The sequence below is a fragment of the Ictidomys tridecemlineatus genome, chromosome 2 (assembly GCF_052094955.1).
Source record: "Ictidomys tridecemlineatus isolate mIctTri1 chromosome 2, mIctTri1.hap1, whole genome shotgun sequence".
Taxonomy (NCBI): domain Eukaryota; kingdom Metazoa; phylum Chordata; class Mammalia; order Rodentia; family Sciuridae; genus Ictidomys; species Ictidomys tridecemlineatus.
In genome coordinates, this window is record NC_135478.1 from 121,570,463 (window position 1) to 121,594,208 (window position 23,746).

General features: G+C 39.6%; 1 protein-coding gene across 3 annotated transcripts in view; it reads right to left on the reverse strand.

Annotated features, from left to right (window-relative positions):
* Positions 1-23,746, reverse strand: part of LOC144375323 (BMP-binding endothelial regulator protein-like) — a 217,103-nt gene that overhangs the window by 164,057 nt on the left and 29,300 nt on the right. For 2 of the 3 annotated variants that reach the window (XM_078039709.1, XM_078039710.1), the window contains exons 3-4: positions 13,247-13,448; positions 6,632-6,968 (exon numbers count right to left, since the gene is read on the reverse strand). In XM_078039709.1, coding sequence (XP_077895835.1) covers positions 6,712-6,968; positions 13,247-13,448 — 459 coding nt within the window. In that variant the 3' untranslated portion in view covers positions 6,632-6,711. Of the gene's footprint in view, positions 1-2,693; positions 2,903-6,631; positions 6,969-13,246; positions 13,449-23,746 lie in introns of those variants that run through there. The other variant, XM_078039711.1, reaches the window with a different exon arrangement.

Below are 23,746 nucleotides of genomic sequence, written 5' to 3' on the forward strand. Positions count from 1 at the left end.
AGGATGGTTAGATGAGGCCAAAGTGAGGGTGGCCTTGTGTGGACTGGGCTCTCTCTGTCTCTAGCTGTCAGTTGATTCAATCTCTCCCCCTAGGTTAGCCTGTCTTTTTAAGACAGGTGCAGTTTTCTTCATTTCTTCTTCTTTGAGGAATAGTATTTGTCTCTTCAATATGAAAAATTAAACATGACAAGATTGTAGATTTGGGTAAAAATGAATTTCTAAACATCTTCAAATTTTTCTGAGCATTCACATCTTTCTTTCTACTTTGTCTCTAAGAAAACTGAACTAACCAGGATGGCCCCTTGAAGCTAAACTCCAGGCAGCTCTTGGTCAGTTTGGTGGATCCAACAGGGAAAACTTTACCTGTGGCTAAGGTAGAGTTGAATGAAAGGTTGAAAGGAAACTATCTCAAGGCTTTGGATCTGACCTGGGAAAAATAAATAAATAAATAAATTCAATGACAAGGCAGAGTGATGTGACTTCTCTGTGGGAATGCGTAGTAACACCAGGAAAGAAGACCAGCTGGTCTTGGCAAGATCACCTCTTCAAAGGAATAGCCATTGTGCTGCCATGAAAGAAAGTTGATTTTAAGTATTAAGATTTCCTGAGAAAATCCAGGCAAAAACATCTCTGGGTCAAAATACCACAGATGATACCAAGGCCAAACACCAGTGGAGGAATAGAACTGGAGCTAGAAAGTTCAAGTGGCTTACAAGTAAATTGTAACAGACAGAGGCAGACACGGAGGCTCAGAGGTACCACCTGGCCTGCCATGGGCAGATACAGTATAGATTCATCCAGTAATAAGTGTTCAGTTTTTGTAGCATTAAAGATGGCCCAGAGGCCCTGCTAACTCTGACCAGTTTAATCCCTGAAAAGACAGAGACCTGTGTACATTCCAATTATAAGTGCATAATTGAGCGTGAAGTTGAAGACCTGAGGTTAGCCCAGAATGGGGACCAGCAAAAGCCACAAGTAGATCCTAGAAGATGCAGCTATGAGGCTGGCTGGGAAGAGCAGCTCTTCCAGGAGTAGTGCTGCTTGAATTGTGAAGAGTAGAAAAAGAAAAGACAGCCTCCATTTCTCAGGGAACCTAAAATCAATGCTGGAGAAAGGCAGTAATAATACAACATAGGATATGTGATAAGTAATGACAAACATGATCAGAGAAAGTAAGAAACTAAAGAAAGAGCATTTATAGAGGCCTGGAATAAAATTGGAATTGTGTCTTCAGCTTAGATCAATGCAGAAAACAAGGACCATCAGGAAGACAGGAGAATGACCAACCCAGATGCAGAAACATATATTGTGTATTTTGATAGTCAAAGGAGTAGCTTAAGGTATAAGTTGAGAGCGAGAGTGAGAATGGAAAGAGAAAACGCTGGGCTAGGGTTGTGGCTTAGCAGTACATTACTCTCCTAGTACCTGTGAGGTCCTGGGTTCAATCCTAAGCATCACATAAAATAAATAAATAAATAAAATAAAGGTATTATGTCCAACTACAACTAAAAAATAAATATTAAAAAAAAAGAAAGAGAAACCACTAACTAGTAGAGAGGATATTTTGAACTTTAAGGACAGAAGTTGGGAGGGGAGAGGAGGGGGGATAGTAGAGGATAGGAAAGATAGCAGAATACAACAGTTACTAGTATGGCATTATGCAAAAATGTGGATGTGTAACTGATATGATTCTGCAATCTGTGTTTGGGGTAAAAATGGGAGTTCATAACTCACTTGAAGCCTATGTATGAAATATAATATGTCAAGAGCTTTGTAATGTTTTGAAAAACCAAAAAAAAAAAAAAAAACAAACTGAACTTCTAAGAGCTGAAGTCTGGTAGGTGGAACAACTGAGGTGTCTACTGCCACCTGGTGTCAGCATACCTTAATTACAGATTAGGGTGACAACTTGTCTTAAAAGCTGAGTCAGCCAAAGGAAAAATAAAAAGTAAGACCTATAATGTCACATTTTAGAATAAAGACTTCATTTGATTTAGAACTCTAGTTTTAGTGGAGATTGGTCTCAACAAGGTAATTAAAAGAGGAAACAAATATGTTCCAAGCAGGTCCTTCTTTGAAGTAAATTGACTCGATTTTAATTAGAGATCAGCAGTAAGTTTTGATTCTCTCACACAGGCACAGAAAATGTGCACTCCTTGCCTGGATCCTCTCCTCTTGTTTTATAATAAATGATTAGCTTCCTTCATAGGGAACACAAAGTGGGTTATTCAGGAAGGCTGTGATCTTCCCCTGGAAGAAAGACTCTGGCAGTCCCAGGATCCCAGTATATCCAACACCATTGTGGCTGTCCCTGTTCCAAGGTTCTCCTCTGCTACCTCCTGTCTCCTACCTCTCTGTACCTCAGCAGGAAAGGACACATCTGTGAATCCTCTGGCGTCACTGCAATTCCTTACAGCTGTAAAAACCACTGCATGCAAAGAAAAGAACATTTCCTAGACTGGGAATCCCCAGACACTTTCCCAAACCCAATGAGTGAACAGAATTGTTGCTATGGTGAATTACAACCCATTAAGGAGAGTGCGGGAGGACAGTAGTGCAGAGAGGCTGGCAGTCTGAATGTCTGGGCTTCACCACACTCCACCTTCACTGTCCTGACTTCTCTGCAATGTGGTCCTGCCTTGATTTAAGAGTCCTGCTTTACTGGCAGGGTATAATCAGTTGGAACTGTGTCATCTGAGATGTGCATCTGAGTTAGGCAGAAAGCCCAAAGCTGGTGCTTTGCAAGCACGAGGAATAGAAGGCCCTCCAGGTCCCCGCCTTGGCCCACACAGCACCAGCCACCCCCCAGCATCTGTGCCTTGGGCCTAAGGCAGAAGCAGGCAGATGGGTTTGATATTGGCTCCTGAGGATCTCAATCCCTTTTAGACTCCTCAGTTGGCAACTAGGACACAAAGGAGAAACAGTATGAGACTCAGGGAGGGAAAGGGAAATGAGAAATGAGAAGAGACAGGAACACCATCAACATTTTCTCCTCAGAAAAGCCTGCAAGTCAATCATATATCATCCAAATGACTTCAAATTAATAGAGCCATAGTATACTACGCCTGTACCCAGCAGGAATTTCCCATAGCACACCAATAAAGAAGAATGAAAACAAAATTGCTAAAGGGGATTATTTAATTGAAGGAAAAGGCGATTAGCAAAGCTGAGACTTAAAACATGCTATCAACAAAGTCAGCATTTTTATGTGATTCATTACTAAATTATTTTGTGCCCCCACAGAATCAATGGGTTAATTAAAGGAAATTATCCTGATTACAAATAACTTGGTCATATCATGTTTTTATACCAAATTAGTCAAGAGGGGTCAAACCCATACGCAAATTTTAAAAGTCAGCAAATCTTAAAAAGTTCCTGAAAAAAAAAAAGCTATTGACTCACCTGTAAAGATTTCTTATTCACTGACAAATGGTAGTTTTTCAAGTATTTAGACAATGGCAAGTTTTCTATTTTAAAATATAAAAGACCAAAATAAGAGTTACAAATTCTAGACATTTCAAAAATGAACTCTAACTCAGAGGAATATTAATTATGATTTTGATTCTATAAAAGTGTTATATTTGTAATAGAATTTGCCTAGTGGAATGTATCATCTTATTAAAGAAACCCCAAATTGGTAATATTTGTACACAGAAATACCTTCCTTACTTCCTCCCTTCTCTCTGTTGCAAACACAAGCATCTTGAAAAGTTGTATAAATATGTTTAACTACTTTATTCTTTGTCCTTAAAGAAAAATATAGACATTTATGTGAAGGATGCGGGGGATAAAAGGAATCAAATTCCAAGATTACCTATGTATATATCTGTTCATGATATCAAGATAATATTCTTTAGTCCTGTAAGGACTGAGAAAAAATAGATCTCAGCCATGGTCCTGAGTATATTTTCAGATTCCTTTTAGAAATTTCATCAATTATTTTAAATACATGAGCAAAAATGGACATGTCTGTGATGGCATGTTTTTTTCTTTGGGTCAGAGTCATACAAAGCATCAGGGTCACACAGATCAGTTGTCCATGATGAAAGTGGGAGAGGTCTACAAGCAGAAATGTAAGTGGCTGGGGTGAGGGGTTTGAATTTGTCCTTGGAAGACAGGAGTGCAGGACAATGGCACCCAAGCACCAACAGCACACTGTCCATAGACTCTAGCCATCAAAGCAATAGTCCTACCATGTAGTCACTGTCACACAGATGCTATAGATAAAAGATCTGGAACTCAGCTGAGCCTCAGGCTCACACAAATTGAAAGCAGTAGACTCGGAATTGGGTCCAGTCTGGTTTAACCAGGGGCTCCTTCTCAATTCATTGCTTCATAAAAAGTGACCCTAGAATCCCAGATATTTGATCCTCCTGGAACTTCCTTGAGAAGAGAATCACCTTTCTATACAGCACCCTGTTTGTTTTCTTCTCTTGCTGCATAAGTGCTTGGAAGAAAGGAGAAAATTCCAGGGTTTGCCCAATGTGAGCCACCTCACTTCAAAATGCTTGAGAAGCATTGTTTTATTGGAGACTGAGATCAGCAGCAGGGTATATGGGAGACATAACTGCCCTACAGTCTAGTTCTCCCTTCTTGAGTTCCTCTGTCCTTCCCAGGAAAGGGTGGCAGGCTTTGGAGGACACTCTGCTGCTACACCGATGAGCACAGCACAAGCCCACATCCCAACCTCTGAGCCTACATGCACTAAATCCCAAGAGCTTGCTCAGGAGCTTCCCAAACTGAGCACCAAGTCCCTAACTCGTATGAGCAATTTCCACTGTGTATCTTTAGTTTCTGTGGCACCTTTAAAGGGCAGAAGTGACCACCACCCTCTCTGCTCATGCATGTCAAAGTTATCGCTTCTCACAAATTTTGCTAAGACATTCATCATATTCTTGCTGTAGTCCAAGGATCATAGCACTAATTAAATCACCAAATGCCAAAGCAATAGAAATTTGGAAAAAGGGACTAATTTCTGCAGGCCTGCTCTCCAATTTTTGTTTCATGACAATCTTCTGAAATGGGATAAAAACCCAGTGGTAGACAACAGAAGCTCTGGGAGAAGCACAACGTTTCCTCTCTATTTTAAACAGAGAAAAATCCAATCCAAATCTGTGAGTGTAATGGAAGAGCTTCCAAAAGAAACCTTCTTCTTGTTTGTTATTTAAGTGCTATTGGGTGCAGCAGTGAGGTATTGGGGAGCACTCAATGTGTGTGGGCTCTTTGCTGAGCACGTTTTGGCCATCCCACTCAATCTGAGTGGCAATCTTTCAATGCAGCTTCCTTTGTTATTCCCACTTCACAGATAGGCTAACTGAGGTTTGTAGAGCTCAGGTAATTGTTCAAGGCTGTACAACCTGTCTGAGTTTCAGGCTGTGGGAAACCACATAACTCTAATTGCTGTACTCTACAGCTTCCTATCAGATCTTCAAGGGGAGATGTTTAATTCTAAATGAAGCCAGGTTTCTCCAAGCACTTAACTCACTTAGTCTCAAATTCAGATCCTTCGATTTCAGTAGAAGAGGGATGCGGCCCATGTAGAGAGGGAATGCAAGGAGGAGAAAAAAGGGAACCCAGAAAACTCAAATTATAGCAGGAAAATATCTTGAAAGAGCTAAATGTATGACTTGGAGCCAAATGGTTTGGCAGATGCAGCCATGTTCATGGATTTGTGATGAAAGGGATAGTCTTTTTTCCACCCCACTTTAAACTGCCTTTATAGAGCTTTATCTTTCATGTCCAAAGATCAAATTTAAAAATATCACATTTAATGAGAGCTAGGGGAAATAAACTGGTGGCAATTAAAGAGTAAAAATAACCTCTCTGTGGTTGCAGACCACAGGAGTTTCCTAATTTTAAGAGGCACAGGAAAATCACTTAAACAAGGCCTTTTGGGATGTGTTCAGCTCATGTTTCCTGCCCCACCCATCATGGTTAAAGTTATAGGCAGCCATAGCCCTTGAACCTGTGGAATTGTGCAGTAAATGGAAGTACAACCAGGCCAAACTCATCAAGTCACAAATGCAATCTTGTGGCACGGATGTCAAATTCAAGATGTCTTTGTAGCCAGTTGCATTGTGTAGGAGGTAGCTAAACAGAGTCAAAAGAGGTCATGGAACTGACTATTGGTGAGAGCCCTTCCTTCCTCCAACCTCAAGCTCTTTATTTTCCTTGTACAGATTTGGTCTGGATGAGGCCATGAGGCTGATGTGAACTCTTTCTCAGACCTAGAATAAAAGAGTTCATGCAAACCCCCAAACTGGCCAAAGTGATTTGAGATTCCATTTGAGGAAATCATCTCTGCCCTATATCACTGTGGTTTAGGCCAGAACTTGGGAAACCCTCCATAATCTTAGGGTCAAGCTAACATCCTGGAAAAACCCTGGGGTGTCATTAGCTTTTCCAAAAATCTCTAGACACACAAAACTATAGAGTGGCCTAGAAGTTTGCCCTAGAACACTTCCTGGGATTTCCCAAATGGGACATCATGTGAAGCTGACTCAAGACAAGATCAAAAGAAAGAATTTGAGAGGCCTTGTTTTGCATAGCAGGAGATTTGACAAACTCTATTCCAAGATCAAGTCTATCCTAGATCCGTAACCCCACCCCATTCCCAGAATATTGTACTTACCTATAGAAAGTAGCATAGTCCACTGTTGAGTGGCAGGTCTGAAACTCCCAAGATTTGAGCTTCTGGCATTTCCGATGGGCTCAGAGCTTTACTTTCACCGTCCCTTGACACAGCTCAGGAACTGTTTTCCTCTGGGGTCTGTTGCAGAACTCGTTGGACTCCACCCTCCAAGATTCAGCAAAGTCATCCACATCAAGTTTGAAGTTTCCATCTCCACCAATTAAGTCATCACGTTTGTGTCCATTGTAGTTGCCACACAGGCCACACAATTTGCCCTTGAGATGAGGGGCAGCCATGACTTCTACAAAACTGTCTCCATCCCAGGATATTTCCAAACCTGGAGGAGAAGAAGGGGAGAAGGGAGTTCAACCACTCCTGAATCTCCCGATAATTCCCATGTGTCCATAGCTTTACTTGGTACATATAGCCATTCTCTTCTAACAAGGAACACTTCAAGTCTGACCACATTAAATGTTGTATGAATTACATAAATCACTTATTTGGGGGTATTAGGATTTTTAAATTGAATGAAGTTTGCTCTTAAAAAATCTATGTACCCCTGGTTTGATCACCCTACTCTGAGGTTTATATTTTTGTCTTCTTCTAAAGTAATTATTTTAGTTCAAATTGTGCTTCCTTTATCCAATGGCTATAGTGTGGAAACAGAAAGAAACAAAGACTATAATTCCTTATGTTATTTTTGTTTCTTTATCCAAAAATTTCTCCATGTAAGTATTTACTCCAAATACCACAGGATATTAAAGCAATAAATAGATAGCTTCTGAATACATCCTCCTCAAGGGATGATACATTAATGCAAACATGTGCTCCTTCATTATTTTATTTTTATTCCTAAGACATGAGCTTCTGACCGACCCATGTTTCCTGGGGTTTAGATGTTGGGAAATCTTTACAATCTCTGGGGCCTCCAATGCAAGAACACTAATGAATTTCAACATTTGAGGCAGCACTAGAGGTTTTCAGGCCATGGACAAAAGTTCCTCTTGTGCATCCATCATCAGGCCAATACTTCCTTGTTCATCAAGGAAACTGTCTTCACTCCAGGAGGCAGATGACCAAAGACCCTTCTGGGTTTGCTGAAATAATTATCTAAAATGTTGGAGGGTTTGTCTAAAAACATGCATATTTCTCTAGATAGACTGTCCCAAGAGTTCCCGGAGCCACTCCAGCCAAAGATTACTCTGAGGGAGGCATTTTTCTAGTCTCATGTAGGACAGCCAGCTTATGTCACACAGCACAGCTACGTTTGAATAAGAAGAAACACGCTCAACTCCACTCTGATGTTTTCCGTGGAGACACTAGTCACAAGAGGGAGGTCTTTGTGAAAAGCCTTTTAAGGTTCAACCCAAAGTAAATGACTATTTTTCCTAGTTTTTCTTTCTTTTGTGTGTGTTGTAAACTTTTCTTAACGGTTCTCATGATGATCCCCTGGCAGTGCCTGAGCTCTCCTGTGGATGACGGCACTATTTACCAGGGAATGCCCAAGAGTAACTCATGGCATGAGCTCTTGGGAACATCTACAACAGGTCAATGTGCATTTCCACACTGAGACTTCTCCTTAGTCACTGTCACTGTCTCCCAAGAGTGGCAACCACAAAGGAAGTCTCATTTTTACAGAAAATTCTCTGCTGATTTTTTAAAAATTTTACCCTTTGGGGTTCCTGACAAAACTAGTCTTTTATTTTACCTGTTATGAGCCTCTGGAAAGAGAAAATTGTCTTTTCTCCTCAAAGGCTTTGTCTTTTATATTTAAAGCTCAAGATTAGCCTGATGAGGAAATTTTCAGAAGTTGGGGGATGAGATGGTGAGGGGACAGTAGAAATAGGGGAAGAGAGGAAAAGGAGGGTGAAGAGAGAGAGACTGAGAATGGCTCTTGTTGGTATGTGAAATTGGCATATGGCAAAAATATTAGAGTAATGGAAGTGAGCTCAGGAAGAAACACTCAGAGGTAAGACTCTTAAGCTAAGTCTGAACACAGTCTGAGAAGAGAAATGGCTGCCCAAAAAGCTTTCCAGTGAGAAGCCCACACAACCATCACAGGACAGTTACTTTAGGGAGAATTTATTGGTAAAATAAACTAGTGGTCTAAAACTGGGCTTCTTGAGCAATAAACAGAAAGGCTTATAAGGAAATCATTGTGTAGTAAGTGGAAGGAACAGAAGCATTTTTACTCCAAGGTGAATGACAGAGAAGATTTCTTGGTTAGGAGAAAGAGGCTGGATTCAGAAAAGCAATTAAATAGATCTGGAAAAAGGAGGAAAAGGGCAGCCACAGGGAGTGTTTTCCTGGGAGTAGCATAATAAAGAGAAAATATTAAGGGGACCATGTAAGGAGAGAAGGGACACACTGCTAAGACATCCACACTCTGGGCTGACCTCCCAACATGGATCTCTGTGAGAAAGTAGTGTCAATTCTGACAACCGCAACTTTTGCATAAAACAATTTCTCTTTCTTTATACTCCATTAACTAACACATTATCTGGCACACAGTACATACTTAATAAGTGAATAAATTACCCTTGTACTGGTGATGCATTGAATCTGCAAAATCAAAGAAATTGTAAGTTTCATGCTAGTTAAGACACTAAAATAACCATTTTGAAAGAAGGCAAACAAACTATAAAATGATTTGTAATACACTCTCCAAGGTATAGAAGAAACTTGACCTCACAAGCCTGTAGCTGGGCAGCTACTCAGCAAGAGAAATGAGGGAAGAAAATCAATTCCAAACAAAGTCTAACTTTTAGAGCATGATTCCAAAGACTTTTCCATGTTGCAAAATTTTCCAAACTACAAATCTCTTTCCTAGACAGCAGGCAAATACTATTCTTCCAAGTGCCACAAATAGTTGAGAATTTTACACCCAATGGAACTCCAATATCATTACTGACAATGATATAGTAAGTTTGAGATTTTGGGCAACTGAGTTCATTGGAATTCAACTCACAGTGAACAAATCAATCACTGTGTTCTTTCTTCACAGTGGACTGGTGGTCCACACATGCTTGGAAAGTTGTAGACCCAATGTGTTTTAGGTAAACACTCCTCAAAACCCATGACAACTCATTCATAAAAACATGGTCTCCAAAGTAAGAGAATAATTTGTTATTCACTCTCTTTTTCAATCTCATTGTTATTATTTTAAGATTTTTACAGAACAATGCTAGGCTTCACACTGGGAAGAAATGACTTATTGGAAAGACATGGAATGATTTTGACTATCTCTGTATCACTTACGTATGTGTCTACGTGAGTCTTTTGCCCTCTGAAAGTAAAATCCATGCAAAGTTGATTGCAGTCATGAAAGGCAAAAATACTAATAAGTTGTAATTTAGGCAAAAATACTAATAAGTTGTATTTTAACTAAGGACCTTATGAGAGGAAACCATCATGGAAGTGTTCGTGGGGCTATGGGTAGTCCTTCCTGCAGCTGGGTTAAGTTGGCCAATTCTCTGCATGGGAAATTGGGTAGAAATAACTGGCAGAGTCAGAAGGCTAAAGCTGAAGCATATGTCCCATCTGGGGATGTGAGCAGCAGCTACATTCCTTCCACTTTAGGAATGACCTTCCCATTTCCCCTTGTCTGAGTAACTGCTTTACCAACTTACTCCTCACCCTCAAGAAGAGTAGACAAGGCCACAAGCTGGGTTTGTTGTTTGTGCAGTTATTCTTTCCTTTGGGGGATGTTTGTTTGCTTTGGTTTGCTTATTGATGCTTTTGCTGCTGTCTACTCAGGGGAGTAGATCTATAGATGCAAAATCTATAGACATATCACAGTAATGTGTGAAAATGGATTTTTTTTCCTGCTCAGATTTTATACCAACAGGATAGCAATAGAATACATTTTTTCACTTCAAAAACTATAGAGAAATACCAAGAATAAAATAAAAAGCTGCTTTCCAGTGTGTTAAAGATTTTAGGATGAGCTGATATACCTCTTCCAGGTAGAGATGATGTAGTACAGAGTTGGCAGAAAGGAAATATATTTTTAAATTATTTGCTAAGTGTCGAGAGTTGGGGCAGGGTATGTGGTGGAGGTGGATAATGCTTAACCCTCCAAGCCTTGTTACAGCCCACTTGTTAGCCTAATTCTACCCAATCTCCATGGCCACCTGTGCAACTCTGATGGATATAGCATCATGAAGTGCTGAGTCCATAAATCAGAGAGGCAAAAGACAGGGCTCTCCATCTCCCTTCCCCCAGCTGCAGGCCTGATTTAAGCTTCTATTTTGAAGACAGTACCCTTTAATCACATGATTTTATGAAATAAAACAAAAACCTGGTGGAATAATACCCTAAGGAAATACTGTGATATTTTAAACAGATAATCGAGATAGTTGATAAAAAGAAAATGTTGCTAAGGGGTAGTTGAAACTAAGATGGTTAGACCTGGGTGCACACACTACTGTCTAGAAATCAAGTTGTGTCATTGAAAGGATAAGTTTAGTGCCCAGAGGAATGCAGCTCTTTCCTAGGAAACAGGCTTGTGCAATTTGTGCACTACAGAAAATCGTTCATCTGGAGTGTTAGGAATGCCATAAAAATGACTTACATCGTGGAAACATAGATGGAAAAATAAATTGTAAGACTGAGTTCAAGGCCTAGAATAGTTGAATTTACTAATCGAATTATGGTATTTATGGCCTATTATTATTTTCTTAGCAGTCTCATCCTTTTGCTCATTTTTTATGAAATGGAATCCTTACAAAGAATACACTTATTCCATCACATTTTGCCAGCTGAGCATGGAACATATTTGAACCTCCTAGGCTGTTAGTAATCTTCAAGTACCCAGGATTCCTTTGAGAACTGGGCTGTGGCTGACTAATAATTCCCATATCAGTAGACTTCACTGTGTTTGGACTGACTTAAAAATGAAAGACAAGGTGCTTCTAATTAGTGCTACGTAATAATGGGTCATCTTGTACGTGTTTTATAGGGAGCCAAAAAGTGTTTGTCTCCTTTAAAGAAATTAACTGGGGCCTATATTTGTAGAGCAGTATATCTTTTGGATACAAGAACAGGTGTCTGGATTTTTCTGAGCAAGACTAATGTCTTTAAAGTTGAATCAGTAGACCTCTTCACATCTGCAAAGTAAAGAATGGGAATTTTTCCCTTTTACTGAATACTCCAATACATAAATACTTAGAGTTGTCTCACTGAAACTATGATATATTCACTAACTGAAAGCTCCCTGGACTTTTCTTGGCTTCTTGCCTTTGTTTAGCCAAAATGGCATGCCACAGGCTCAAATCAATTAATCAAAATATATTCTGGCCTTAATTGAAACAATTACCAGGGTCCTGTAGGTATGGCAGACATAGTGGCAGACATAGTTTCTATGGACCCTCTAAAGTGCCTATTCTATCAAATGGTTCCCTTTCAAATCTACATTGTCCAAAAAAACTAAAACTCACTCAGTCGATGCCTTTACACTGTTAAATGCTCTTCAATGCAAAAGCAAAAGTTCGCTGATTTCCTTGAAGTTTCATGCTTAAAGAAATAAGAGTACACAGGAGAATATGCAACCCAACATCCAACTAACTGACAACATGTGTTAACCAAAGGTGGGAACCATACACAATGTCATGAAATGTGCAAATGAGCTGAATTCATTCTCTAGGGATGAAAATCAGGAACCTAGTTCCTCTTCTAAAATGTTTTTCTTAGGTAGCACCTAACAGACAAAGACTTGAGCCTCAGAGATCACTAGCAGCCATGAACAGTGGCCTAGTGGGAACAGATCTGCTCATGGAGTAGAAATGCAATCCAGTGAGCATAAGGCAACAGAGGATGCTAAGAGAGGACCTCAGTCACCAGCTTCAGTGCCCAAGCCCCAGCTGAGGGTGAACTTTCAAAGCAAGCCTCCTAAGTATTCTCTAAAAGAAGACAATGGTTTGGGCCATCAATTCATTGAGTAACCTTCCCCCAGGGGATGGGACTGCTGTTCATATGGGGTTCTGGTCACCCCCCACTCCCATCTGCACACTCACACACGGCAGCCTCTTTTTCCTTAACATAGGATGACCCAGCGGGATGAAGGCAATCAGCATCCTGTGTATATAGCAAAAGTATGCAAGAATCAGCTCTTCCGATGTGGACATTTTATGTTTCTTTTAAACACCACTGACACTAAGCTGTTTGCTTTTGAGGATTCCCGCCCTACTTCTTGGACAGAGGCTAACAAGGAAACCTTCTTTCTCACAAATGTGCAACTGTTATGCATAACCGGCTGAGCTGGGAGAAACGCTAACAATTCCAAGCTGAACATTAAAGGCCTAAAATAGCCACAACACTTGAGAGAGGTTATTTGATGAGTACAACAGCTATTTTTAGAATGAGGATGGAAAGGGTTCTGGATGTCAGAAGATTGCAAGACTGGCGTCCAATTGCAAGGATCCACGTGGTACAAACATCCTGGGTCATTCTGTGGCATCTTGGGGATGTGCCTTTCCCATGGGCAGGGAGGAGGCAGGTGAGGTCAGGACACTTCTCTGCCTCTGGGTTCCCCTCCTGCAGGAGGAGCGCTCTAACCAGGGCCTGCTGCCGCTGGCGATGGTAAGGTAAGTAAGAAGGAGGCCACAGAAGCCCCACCTGCTCTGGTGGTCACTTTCAAGAGGTAGCCGTCCAGGTCGATGTGGAAGTTCGGTGTGTGGCAAGAGAGCGCGATGCGAGAGCCTTTCCAGCGCATGGTGAGGTGCTGCTGAAGGCTGATAGTGCTCTCGTCCAGCACCAGCTCCACCGACTTGGTCCAGGAGAAGGACCGGGTCCTGCGGACATCGTTCTTCACCAGCACCTGAAAGGGCGAGGCAGCGGAGGAGCAGTCTTTGTTAAAACGTACTGACAGGTCCCCTGAAAGTTAAATGTCCGTCTGTCAAAAGTGTTGTAGTGGGGATCTCCGAATACCGTACAAACGCCAGGCTCTGCGGATGAGTGAAAGATAAAACAGGGTCACAACCAAGAGAAGGATTCAGAGAAATCAGGGGTTCCTGCAATAAACATGAAAGGGGCACCTGCCGGGTAAGGGAGGCCATAACAGAGATGTGCTAAGGGAAATCAACTTAAAAAAAAAAATGAGTTGTTATAAAAAGTTTGACTCATTTTTACTTCTGGTGCTTTTATATTTAAAAGTTATTTATAACATTTCTGAAATTTTAAGGCATCTCCATTTGTAATCTCCATGTGCTTCTTTAGATAAGGGAAACTAAACTCAGGCCATTAAGAGCTAGCCTTACTTCATAACTGACATAAACAAGGGCAAATTAAGTGCATAACTAAAAATGGCAACTAGTAAATGACACAACTAAAACTTAACCAACTGGAAAAATTCAGAAACATGATATTCTAAATGTTACCCATAGTTCTAAAGATAATTACGATATTCAACTCTCACGTATTTGCTAAGAAAAAAAAAAGACATAATTGCCAAACAGATGAATGTCTACAAGTGTCAGGAAACAAGTTATTGATCAATATTTGCAGATTTGTTTCATAAGTTTTCTAGAAATACAAGTTTCTTATATTTTTATCGAATACAAAAATCTAAAGTTGGAAAAAATATAAATCACAGAGCCCATCATTTAGTACATTTAAGAAATTCCAATGAATTCATCACCCTGAAATATCTTTAATTCAAATATTTATGAGACCAAGGAAAAGTTTTATACTTTGGAGCATCTCAAAAGTTATATAATAGAAAATTAAATATTATTCCTTTTTTAAAACCAAACTTGGCATTGGTTTGTTCTCTGTGTAAAGATATTTTGTCTGTTTCCAAAGAGGCATGAACAACCAGGAAATGAGGAATTTATTTAGAGAAATTAGGCCAAATGATGAAAGAACTATAATAAAAAGAGCAATTTCCAGTCAACATCCAAATAATAATCATGTCAAGAAAAAGAACCAGAATAAAACACCAGGTCAAGAACTTGAGAATGTCCTACAAACAACTGCCCTAAATATCTCCAGGAAGGACTAAGCCCAGACAGACCACGAATATGCCAACTGGTCTGATAGGACCAATGGGATCCAATGTAAACATTTGCTTTTAATTTCAAGGTGTTTTGAGAGTAATGTTTTATGTTATGGTACATTATGTCATTTCAGATGTCAATTTTATGTGACTCCACACAAATCATATATATTTGACATTTGCTAAGTTAATTATTCTAATTGGTGTTCCTTGTCAATATTTGATGGTGATTCACGAGAGAGAGAGAGAGAGAGAGAGAGAGAGAGAGAGAGAGAGAGAGAGAGTTTAGGGTATGTAGGAGAGTTTCAGTGAACAAATACACTGATGAATATATAAAAGGCACTACCCAGAAGGGAACGGTAGAAGTGGGTGGGTTCAGCAGTCATATTTGAATTCCTCCTCCATTTCTGATCTTTTCTTATTTTTCTCTTGGCCATATTTTCCTGCAGCCCCAATTTTACTCTGCGTATTGCTTCACATTGTATGAGCCCCCCCACCTTCCTAATTCCATATATCCTCTACTAGTATCTCCCATCTAACCTCTGCCTGGTGCATTTTCTAATCATTCTCAATGGGTTTACTTCTGGAATTCTCCTACCACACATCTCCCTCACATTCTGATAAAAAAAAGTCTCTCCCTGTCATCAAAATGTTATCTTTTGGGGTTGGGCAAGGTGGTTCTTTGAGGTGCCTCAAGTGATATAAGGAGAATGATGGTTACAGTTTAATGCTGCTATGAGCCACAAAAGACATGTGTCTTAACCTGATTACCCAACTCAAGAGAAGGTTTTTTTGTTTTGTTTTGTTTTGTTTTTTTCAGGTTCCTAACTACCTATTCAGCAAGAAAGCCCAAACCAATCAAGGCTTCTAAGCTTGAAACAGATGGACCTCAGCTTGGAAAAGCCAAAGCACAACGTGCTGAAGGAGCTAAAATTACACTCCCAAGGGTGTTCTCTCTGCTCTGTGCAGAAAGGAAATGCCCACAGCTGCTGTCCATGTCCTGATGTGATGGCCTACACAAGGATGTTCCTACAAGGAACAACCAAGTACCACTTCTCTTGATATCCTAACTGCAACTACATCAAAATTATCATTAATGAAAACATTTGCCAAGCTAACATTTACCAAGAATTCTCTACATACCCTAGCATTCTTCTACATACCTATGATGATGGATACATCATCAGAAACTATATTTAGATTATCTCCTAACATTAAATATATGGCTAAGCACTTTGTAGTACATCATAAAATGAACTATTAAAAAGTTTGTGAATTATGTTCATGACTGAGGAAATGCTTATAACATAAAGTGAAAAATAGGCAACAAAAGTCTATGCTAATATGTTCTATGATTTTTTTCTTTTTCTTTTTGAGATAGGGATCTTGCTATGTTGTACAGAGTGGCCTTGAATTCTCAATCCTCCTGCCTCAGCCACCCAGGTAGCTGGGATTATAGACTTATGGCACAGCACCCAGTTCTTTTGAGGATAATAACTATATTCAAATAATATATCCACACACCAAAATTACAAACAGTGGCTATTTCTTGATAGCAGAATCATGATTGACATTTGCTTTTTTTTCTTTCTTCTGTGTGTTTTTTCTGGTTTTATTTTGTTTTATTTTTGGTTTTATTTTAGTAGTCAAACTCTAGACTCTACTAATTTATTTACTCATGTAGATAAGACCAATTGCATAAAAAAGCAAATCCTCAAAGAAGCAAAAGAAACTGTCCCTAGTTGCCCTGGGGAAGCCCAAGCTTGCTCCTAGCTGAGAAAGAGGCAATGGGATAGGTCCAGAGAGATCCTGGGTAAGGGAAATCATGTGTGAATTTGACCCTTAAGAGAGAGATTTTTCAAGTGTCCCTCCTTGTGGAAGAGAAGGATTTGGAAATCTGAGTGATTTCTCCATGTAACAGCAACACAGAAGAGGCCAGCAAAATTTCATGACTGTGAGGATGCTTGAGACTTTGTATCACGAGCTAAAATAATTTTGAAACTTTGGCCCCTTTCCCTGGCACCTCAAAGTCCCCATGCCAGATCCTGCTGGAGCAGCACACATGTACGCTGGAGAACGTCTGAAAGTGAGAATCTCAGGATTACAGAAATCTGCCTCACTGAAAAAGAAAAGAGTCAGAGAATACTTAGAGGATAAAAATGAACAGTGTATTCTCATATTTTTTTTCCAGCAGACCCAGTAAAATGAACTGCAGTCCAACATGTCCAGATGTCCAGTCACATTCTACTGGAAATTTTGGCCAATAGTTAGGGAGAGAGGGAAAGAAGCAGTTTAAACAGACCATCTTCAAACTTGCCTTATTTGAGAGAGCCTAAGTCAGAGGAAGGGGAGAAAAACACCAGTGTCTCCTTGTGTCACTGTTTCAGACTCCTGAAGGCAAATCATGAGCTCTCATTTTTGTTTTGAATTGTTTCCCACATATTGGTTTGGTTTGTCTGTATACAAACACATAGGTATAGGGGAAATAAAGATCGGAAATGTAGAAACCCAAATATTAAAAGTGCATTTATTTTTCTCCAAGGTAATGGAATGATGTTGGGACATCTTTTCCTCTTTTATGTTTATGTATATTTAGATTATTATTTACATTTACATTCCATTGTTTACAATGACTATGAATCCTTTTGGAATAATAATATTCACTTTAAAAAGTTAAAACTCATGGATGAAGCTATATCACTTTGATGTTCTGTACTTTAATAAGACTGCTGCCTCCAGAATATAGTTCCAATGCTTTTCTCTCAACTGTATCAGGTACATTTGTCTCTACCATGGATGGATGTATTCCAATGAAATGCCTTTCTTCTGAGAGCAGTGATTGTTCTCAAAACATCCATCAAAAAATTAAGGAGAAATTATAAAACCTTTTGTTATAAAGACTAAGAGAAAATGAGCAGACTGTAGCCACCCCTCCCCCAACACACACACAAAAAAAGAAAAACAGAAAAGCCTGAGAAAGGGTAAAAATTATCATTCATTTCTCAGCCACCAGAAAACAATCACCATTTACAATTTTGTGTGTGTGTGTTAACATATTTAAGAAAATCCTGTGCATAATATTTTATTTCCTATTTTTCACTTAACATGTCATTAGATTTCCAGTTATTCAAATGTGTTTTGCTTTGGAAACACAGAAGGGAACTTCTACCTTCAGTCCATTACTCCTGCAAAGAGGACTGTGTCCTCAGCCCCTGGTACCATGCCACTACATACATCAGTATACTCCCAGAGAGTTCTTCTAACCATGAGGAAGCCTATAAAATAAATAAGACTTTAAACTTTCCAAGGCACACACTGCAGAAAGACAGGGAACTGGGTCCCAGAAGACTAGGTCACTGTGCTGGGCAAGACTCCTAGAAACCCCAGAAGGGCAAGAGTCATTGTGATGCCAAGTCTGGGTTAGAAAGCAAGGAAGTCTGGGACCAGGGACACTGCCTGTGACATGGACCTTTCTTCTCCTTGCTAAACTTTCCCCTGAATGGTGATGGAAAAAGTAGAAAGAGGCAGGACCTGAAGTTCTCCATGCAGGAGCTCTGGCCCTTCTTTGGGGTGTCACCAATAGCTGTTGGCCCACAAGGTGCTGAAGTTCCAACAGATGCTCCATTAGGTGGCACCTGGATGCCTATAAGACTTATATTCTTAGATTTGTAAATCTAGAACTTCATTTAAATTTTTTTGGGAGGTGGGTACTGGGGATTGGACTCAGAGGCATTTGACCACTGAGTCACATTCCCAGCTCTATTTTATATTTTACTTAGAGACAGGGTCTGACTGATTTGCTTAGCACCTCTCTTTTGCTGAGGCTGACTTTGAACTCTCCATCCTCCTGTCTTAGACTCCTGAGCTGCTGGGATTATAGGTGTGCACCCCTCACCCCCAGATTCATCTAATTTTACTGTGTGTTTGGGGACTGGGGGCAGGGAAAGTGATGGTATTCTCTTTCCACCCATCCATAATCTGCCAGAAATAGCAACTGGTCTGCATATGAAATGCTGATTCTTCAAAAAGTCTCATAAGTATTTCATTTAGTATATAAATTTGTTTTCACATATTTCCATAACCCCATATACTCACCAACTCTAAACAAAAGAGCAAACAAAGGAAACAATCCCTAACCTCAAAGGTCTAAATTAAAATAAATCCACATTCAAAGCCTGGAGTGCCAGCACCTCCCCCAGTGGAGCCCAGTGCTTCCTACCTCTCACCTCAGCAGACCAGTGGGCCTGTGCCCTCCCAACACTTCCTCAGTTCACACAAACACAGGTCCTTCAGCCCTCAGCTCCAACACCAGATCCCCGTAGCCACATCCCTGATGCCTCAGTCAAGGTCATCTCCTTCCTCTAAATTCCCAAAGCAAAACTGATAGCATAGCTGAGATATTCTGGGATGGTTAATTTCTAATAGTGTATTTGAAGTTATACTATGTTTTTTTTTCATTTGGGAGTCCAAAATAAAGTCACCAAACCCATCATCTGCCTATGATAGATCACTTTCCACTCTTGCTTATATTTATAATGTATTCCTAACTGTTTAGTCAGACCTTGAACTCCTTCCATGTAAATTTTGTATATACTTCCACATAAGGATATATCTATATCTATATCTATATCTATGTCTATCTATCTATATCTATATCTATATAATAAAAATGCCTGTGGTACTACATATCAGGTCTCAATAAATGTCTGTTGAATTAATACATTAATTCATAATTAATTTTGGTGAAAAAATAAATCGCCTACACTGAATTTATTAAAATACACACATGTAAGGTAATCAACAGAAATTTGCTTAATCAATTAATTGAATACTTTATGAATACTTTCAGAACAAAGAGATTATTATAAAAATATGAAAATTGAGAAATATTATACATCTGGTGCCAAGAGAGTATACTAAGAAATTCAAATCCATGAATTCAAATACATGGGCAGCAATATCATTCCCCTCTCTGTAAATCTGATGTTTTTTTCCTGATGAACAGAGAAAACTTACCTCACTAAAATGTATTGTAAGAATCAAAAAGCAGGAAGAGAAATTATCTCTAATTCGTAAAATGGCAAGTGTGATAGGCAGAGTAATGGTTCCCCAAAGATATCCACATCCTAATGCCCAGAACCAATGGATGTGTAATGTAAATGGCAAGATAAAATGAAGTCTAAAGATGGAATCAAGGCTGCCCATTAGCTGACCTTTATCAGGGAGCTTATCCTGGATGATCTGAGAGGGATAAAAGCAATCACAAGGATCCATAGAGAAAGAGGAAGGCAGGAACATAAGTGTCACAATGATACAATATAAAGACTAGCTTTGATGATGGAGGATGGGGCCAGGAGCCAAAGAAAATGGGGAGCCTGTACAAACTGGAAAATAAAGGAACATAGTCTTGCCAAACACCTTGTTTTAACTTTTTGAGACTCTGACTTCTGACCTCTAGAACATATAAGATAATAACTGTGTGTTGTTTCAGCCATTAAGTTTGTGGTAATTTGTTACAGAAGCCACTGGGGACCTTAGCAATAGCTATGGCATCTAGTGTAAAGCAACTGGTCTGTGCCAGGTACCATACTGGGGTGCTTTCTGCATTTTCAGTACCTCCTTTCATCCTCACTATATCTCTGCACACTATATATTATTACCTTAATTTCTCAGCCATGAGTTTAGGAGGGGTGCTTTATGGCCCATTATCACTCAGCCAATAGCAGTAATGACAGAGTCCAACCCAGTCTCTCTGGCCCAAGACTGGTACCTTCCCCACTGTGACTTGATGCTTCCACACAATCTATGCCCCAGCAACCCTGTAGTTGTTGTTGTTAACAAGTTGGAAGTCCCAGAGCTCTTTGAGAATCTGAAGAAATATTTAGACATTCATTCCCCCAAATGCATATGAGTGTAGCCCCTCAAGTGAAGAGATTTATAGACACTCTGTCTCAAGGCTAATCAGTGACCCCTGAGGAGTCCATGATTTTCAAATTAAGAATATGTATCTAGAAGTTAATTATAAACTATTATAAAGTGTTCCTATCTCTTCTTTCCAACTATAAACCCTAAGGTCAGGGTCAGTTTCAGCCTTTTATCCGTGAGCTCCAAGAGCACCTTCTAGAATGCTAAAATCTCAGCAAATATTAATATAAAATTGTTCTGGAAGATATATTTTTCCACCGTCATCATCGAAGTTCTGACCTTAAATTCTCCTTTTATCCCCAGGACTGGGGATAGAACCCAGGGGAGCTTTATCACTGAACTATGTCCCCAGTCCCCTTTTCATTTTTTATTTTGAGACCAGCTAGCTTCAAATTTATGATCCTTCAGCCTCAGCCTCCTGAGTTACTGGGGATTGCAGGTACGTGCCACCATGCTTAGCTTAAAATTTCTTTATCTTTGCATTAGAACTTTGTATTTATCAATTAAGAAAGCTGTGTACCTGAGCTAGAATTGGATTTCACATCTCTAAATTAAACTGGCTCACAGAATTAAATCCCCCTTTGAGCATTGCCAACATTGAGTTTATTGTTTTAAAGATAGTCTTTTGTTTGAATCCTGGTCTTGCCATGTACTGACTGTTAAATCATGTACCGACTCCCTGCATACCTCATTTTGTTCATGGATAACATGTATTCAAGGATAATCACCTTGCAGGTAGAAGCCCATTATTAGTTGTATTATAAAAAATACATTTTAAGTGTTATGCAAATTCAGCAAATAGATATCTATGGCTGGGAAAGGTAAGGTTGAATAAGACTATAATAGACACATTGAAGATATGAGTTGAACTAGTCTATAAAGACATATGAAGTATCAATTAGGAGCTAAAATGAAGTTAGCCTTCTAAACCAAAAGAAGAATGTAAGTCACAGACATAGAAAGGAAGAGAGTTTGTACAAGAGGAAGAGGAGACCAGTCTGATCAGAATTGGCACTTGTAGACCTTTAGTAGATGTCAGGTACTCATGCTGTCTAAATAAGTTGGCCTGAGATTTATGGCCAGCCAGAGAAGTTTAAATATATCCCAAAGAACCACCATTTCTTAATGTGTTTCCTCTGAAACATCAATCCTGCCTGTTACACTGCCAAAATAAGTATAAATTTTAAAAGCTCTGCAGCTCAAATTAGTTTGGGAGGCACTTTCTACTCCATCACCCTCCTAAAAGTTTATCATGCCCACTGGCATGGAAAGGGCACTGAGGATTCTGCAGCAAGGAACCATATTTATGTTTACTTGACCCAGCATTTCCCTAATGTATTTAATCATAGGACCTTGTTTTGAAAATATTACTCAAAACTATCACTCAACTCTAGTGTTTTATAAAACAAATGTGGGGAAACTGCAACAGAAAAGGAAGATGGAGGAGGCTCTTGTGAAAGCCAAGTTTGGGTTCTGACAGTGGGATGCGAAAAGAGCTGAAAGAGAGTAGACGGGGTGAGTTGCCGGCGATAGGATGAGGGTCTGGCTGTTGTGGGAATGAGAAAGAAATTATTTTTTAGGAAAACAATAGAAAGAGACAATCAGCTAGACTTGATGACTGATTACCAACATGGGAAAGAAATGCCAGAAGTATGAGAAATAACATTAAGGCTCAAAACCTGTGCAGCTGGGATCGTGTGGATGCCAGAATTCAGTCAATAAATAGGGGTGGGAAACAGCCATTAACCCCTCCATCCAAATTTTCAACTCAGAATTTGGTGACTCAAAGCTACCAACTTGTAATAGAATTCAAATGCAGTACTCTTCTAGAAGAACATGTTCCTCCAAAAGATTAGAAGTTGAGATCTACCATATTAGTATCTTATGAAGAAGAGATAAATGTTAAGGACCTCTAATTTTGGATAAATTTGAAACCAGAATGAGAAAAGAACTATGGAAGAGGGACTGTGAAGGTGGAACTGTTCATTTACACAAGATTTAATTAATGAAGAAAAGATCTATGTACTCAAATGAGATCTGAAGGGTACAGCAGAGGAGGGGAACAGTGATTGAGAACAGAGGGTACTAACAGAGAAAGGGACAGTGGTAGGAGAAAGAAGGAAAGAATGCATAAATATTAATTTCATAGCAAAGAGAAATAGTGCAGCCAATGAGTCATGTCTCCATACTCTTAGCATAGGGGAGAACATACGATTTGTAACCCCAGAGACTGAAGTGACTTCATAAATGCAGATGTTTTCAAAGGTAAGCAAATACAACAGCTTTCAAAGAGAAGTCTCCATTCCTGAATATAAAGAAGGAAATTGGAAAAATCCAATGTATATTTTGAAGCAAACCTCCCAAGTGAGTAAAAATACAGTTAAGAGAGAACACAGAATAGAACACCGAGAAGTCTGACTTTTGGCATCTCAAAGAAGAAGGAGTTAGCTGAACTCATGCTTTTAATTTATCTGACTTTCCTATCTTTAATTTGTTCAAGTTGAGATTTCACAGCTATGAGATGGCTATGAGATTCAAATGAGATCAAATGGAAAAACCCACACAAAGTTTAGATATGTAGCAGATGCTAAATAAATACTAACTACTGGTGCAGCTACCCTTGCTACAATTATTGCTGTCATTGTTATTGGATGATGATGAAGACAATGATGATGATGATGATAGTCATTGTTAAATGTATGGTTTGGATATGAGGTGTCCCCCAAATGCTCCTATGTTAATGCTAGAATGTTTGGAGGTGGAATGATTGGATTATGATAGCTGCAATCCTGATTAGTTCATCCTAGTTTGAATGGACTAAATAGAATGTAACTAAGCTGGGGGCGGAAGGTGACATGGCTGAGGAGGTGGATCACTGGGGATGGGACCTAGAAGGGTTCAATCTTCTGAACCCCTTCTCATCTGCTCTCTTTGCTTCCTGGCTGCCATGAGCAGGGCAGGTTTCCACTACCACATCCTTCTGCCACGATGTTCTGCTTCACCTCAGGCCCAAAGCCATGGATGGAGTTGGCCCATCACAGACTAAACCTCTGAAACTGTAAGCCCCAAATAAACTTTTCCTTCTCTAAATTGTTCTTGTTGGGGTTTTTTTTCACTGCACTAAAATGGTAACACTCTAACAGTATACTAACATATTGAATATTTACCCAGTACTAACTCCTACTAGTACCAGTAAA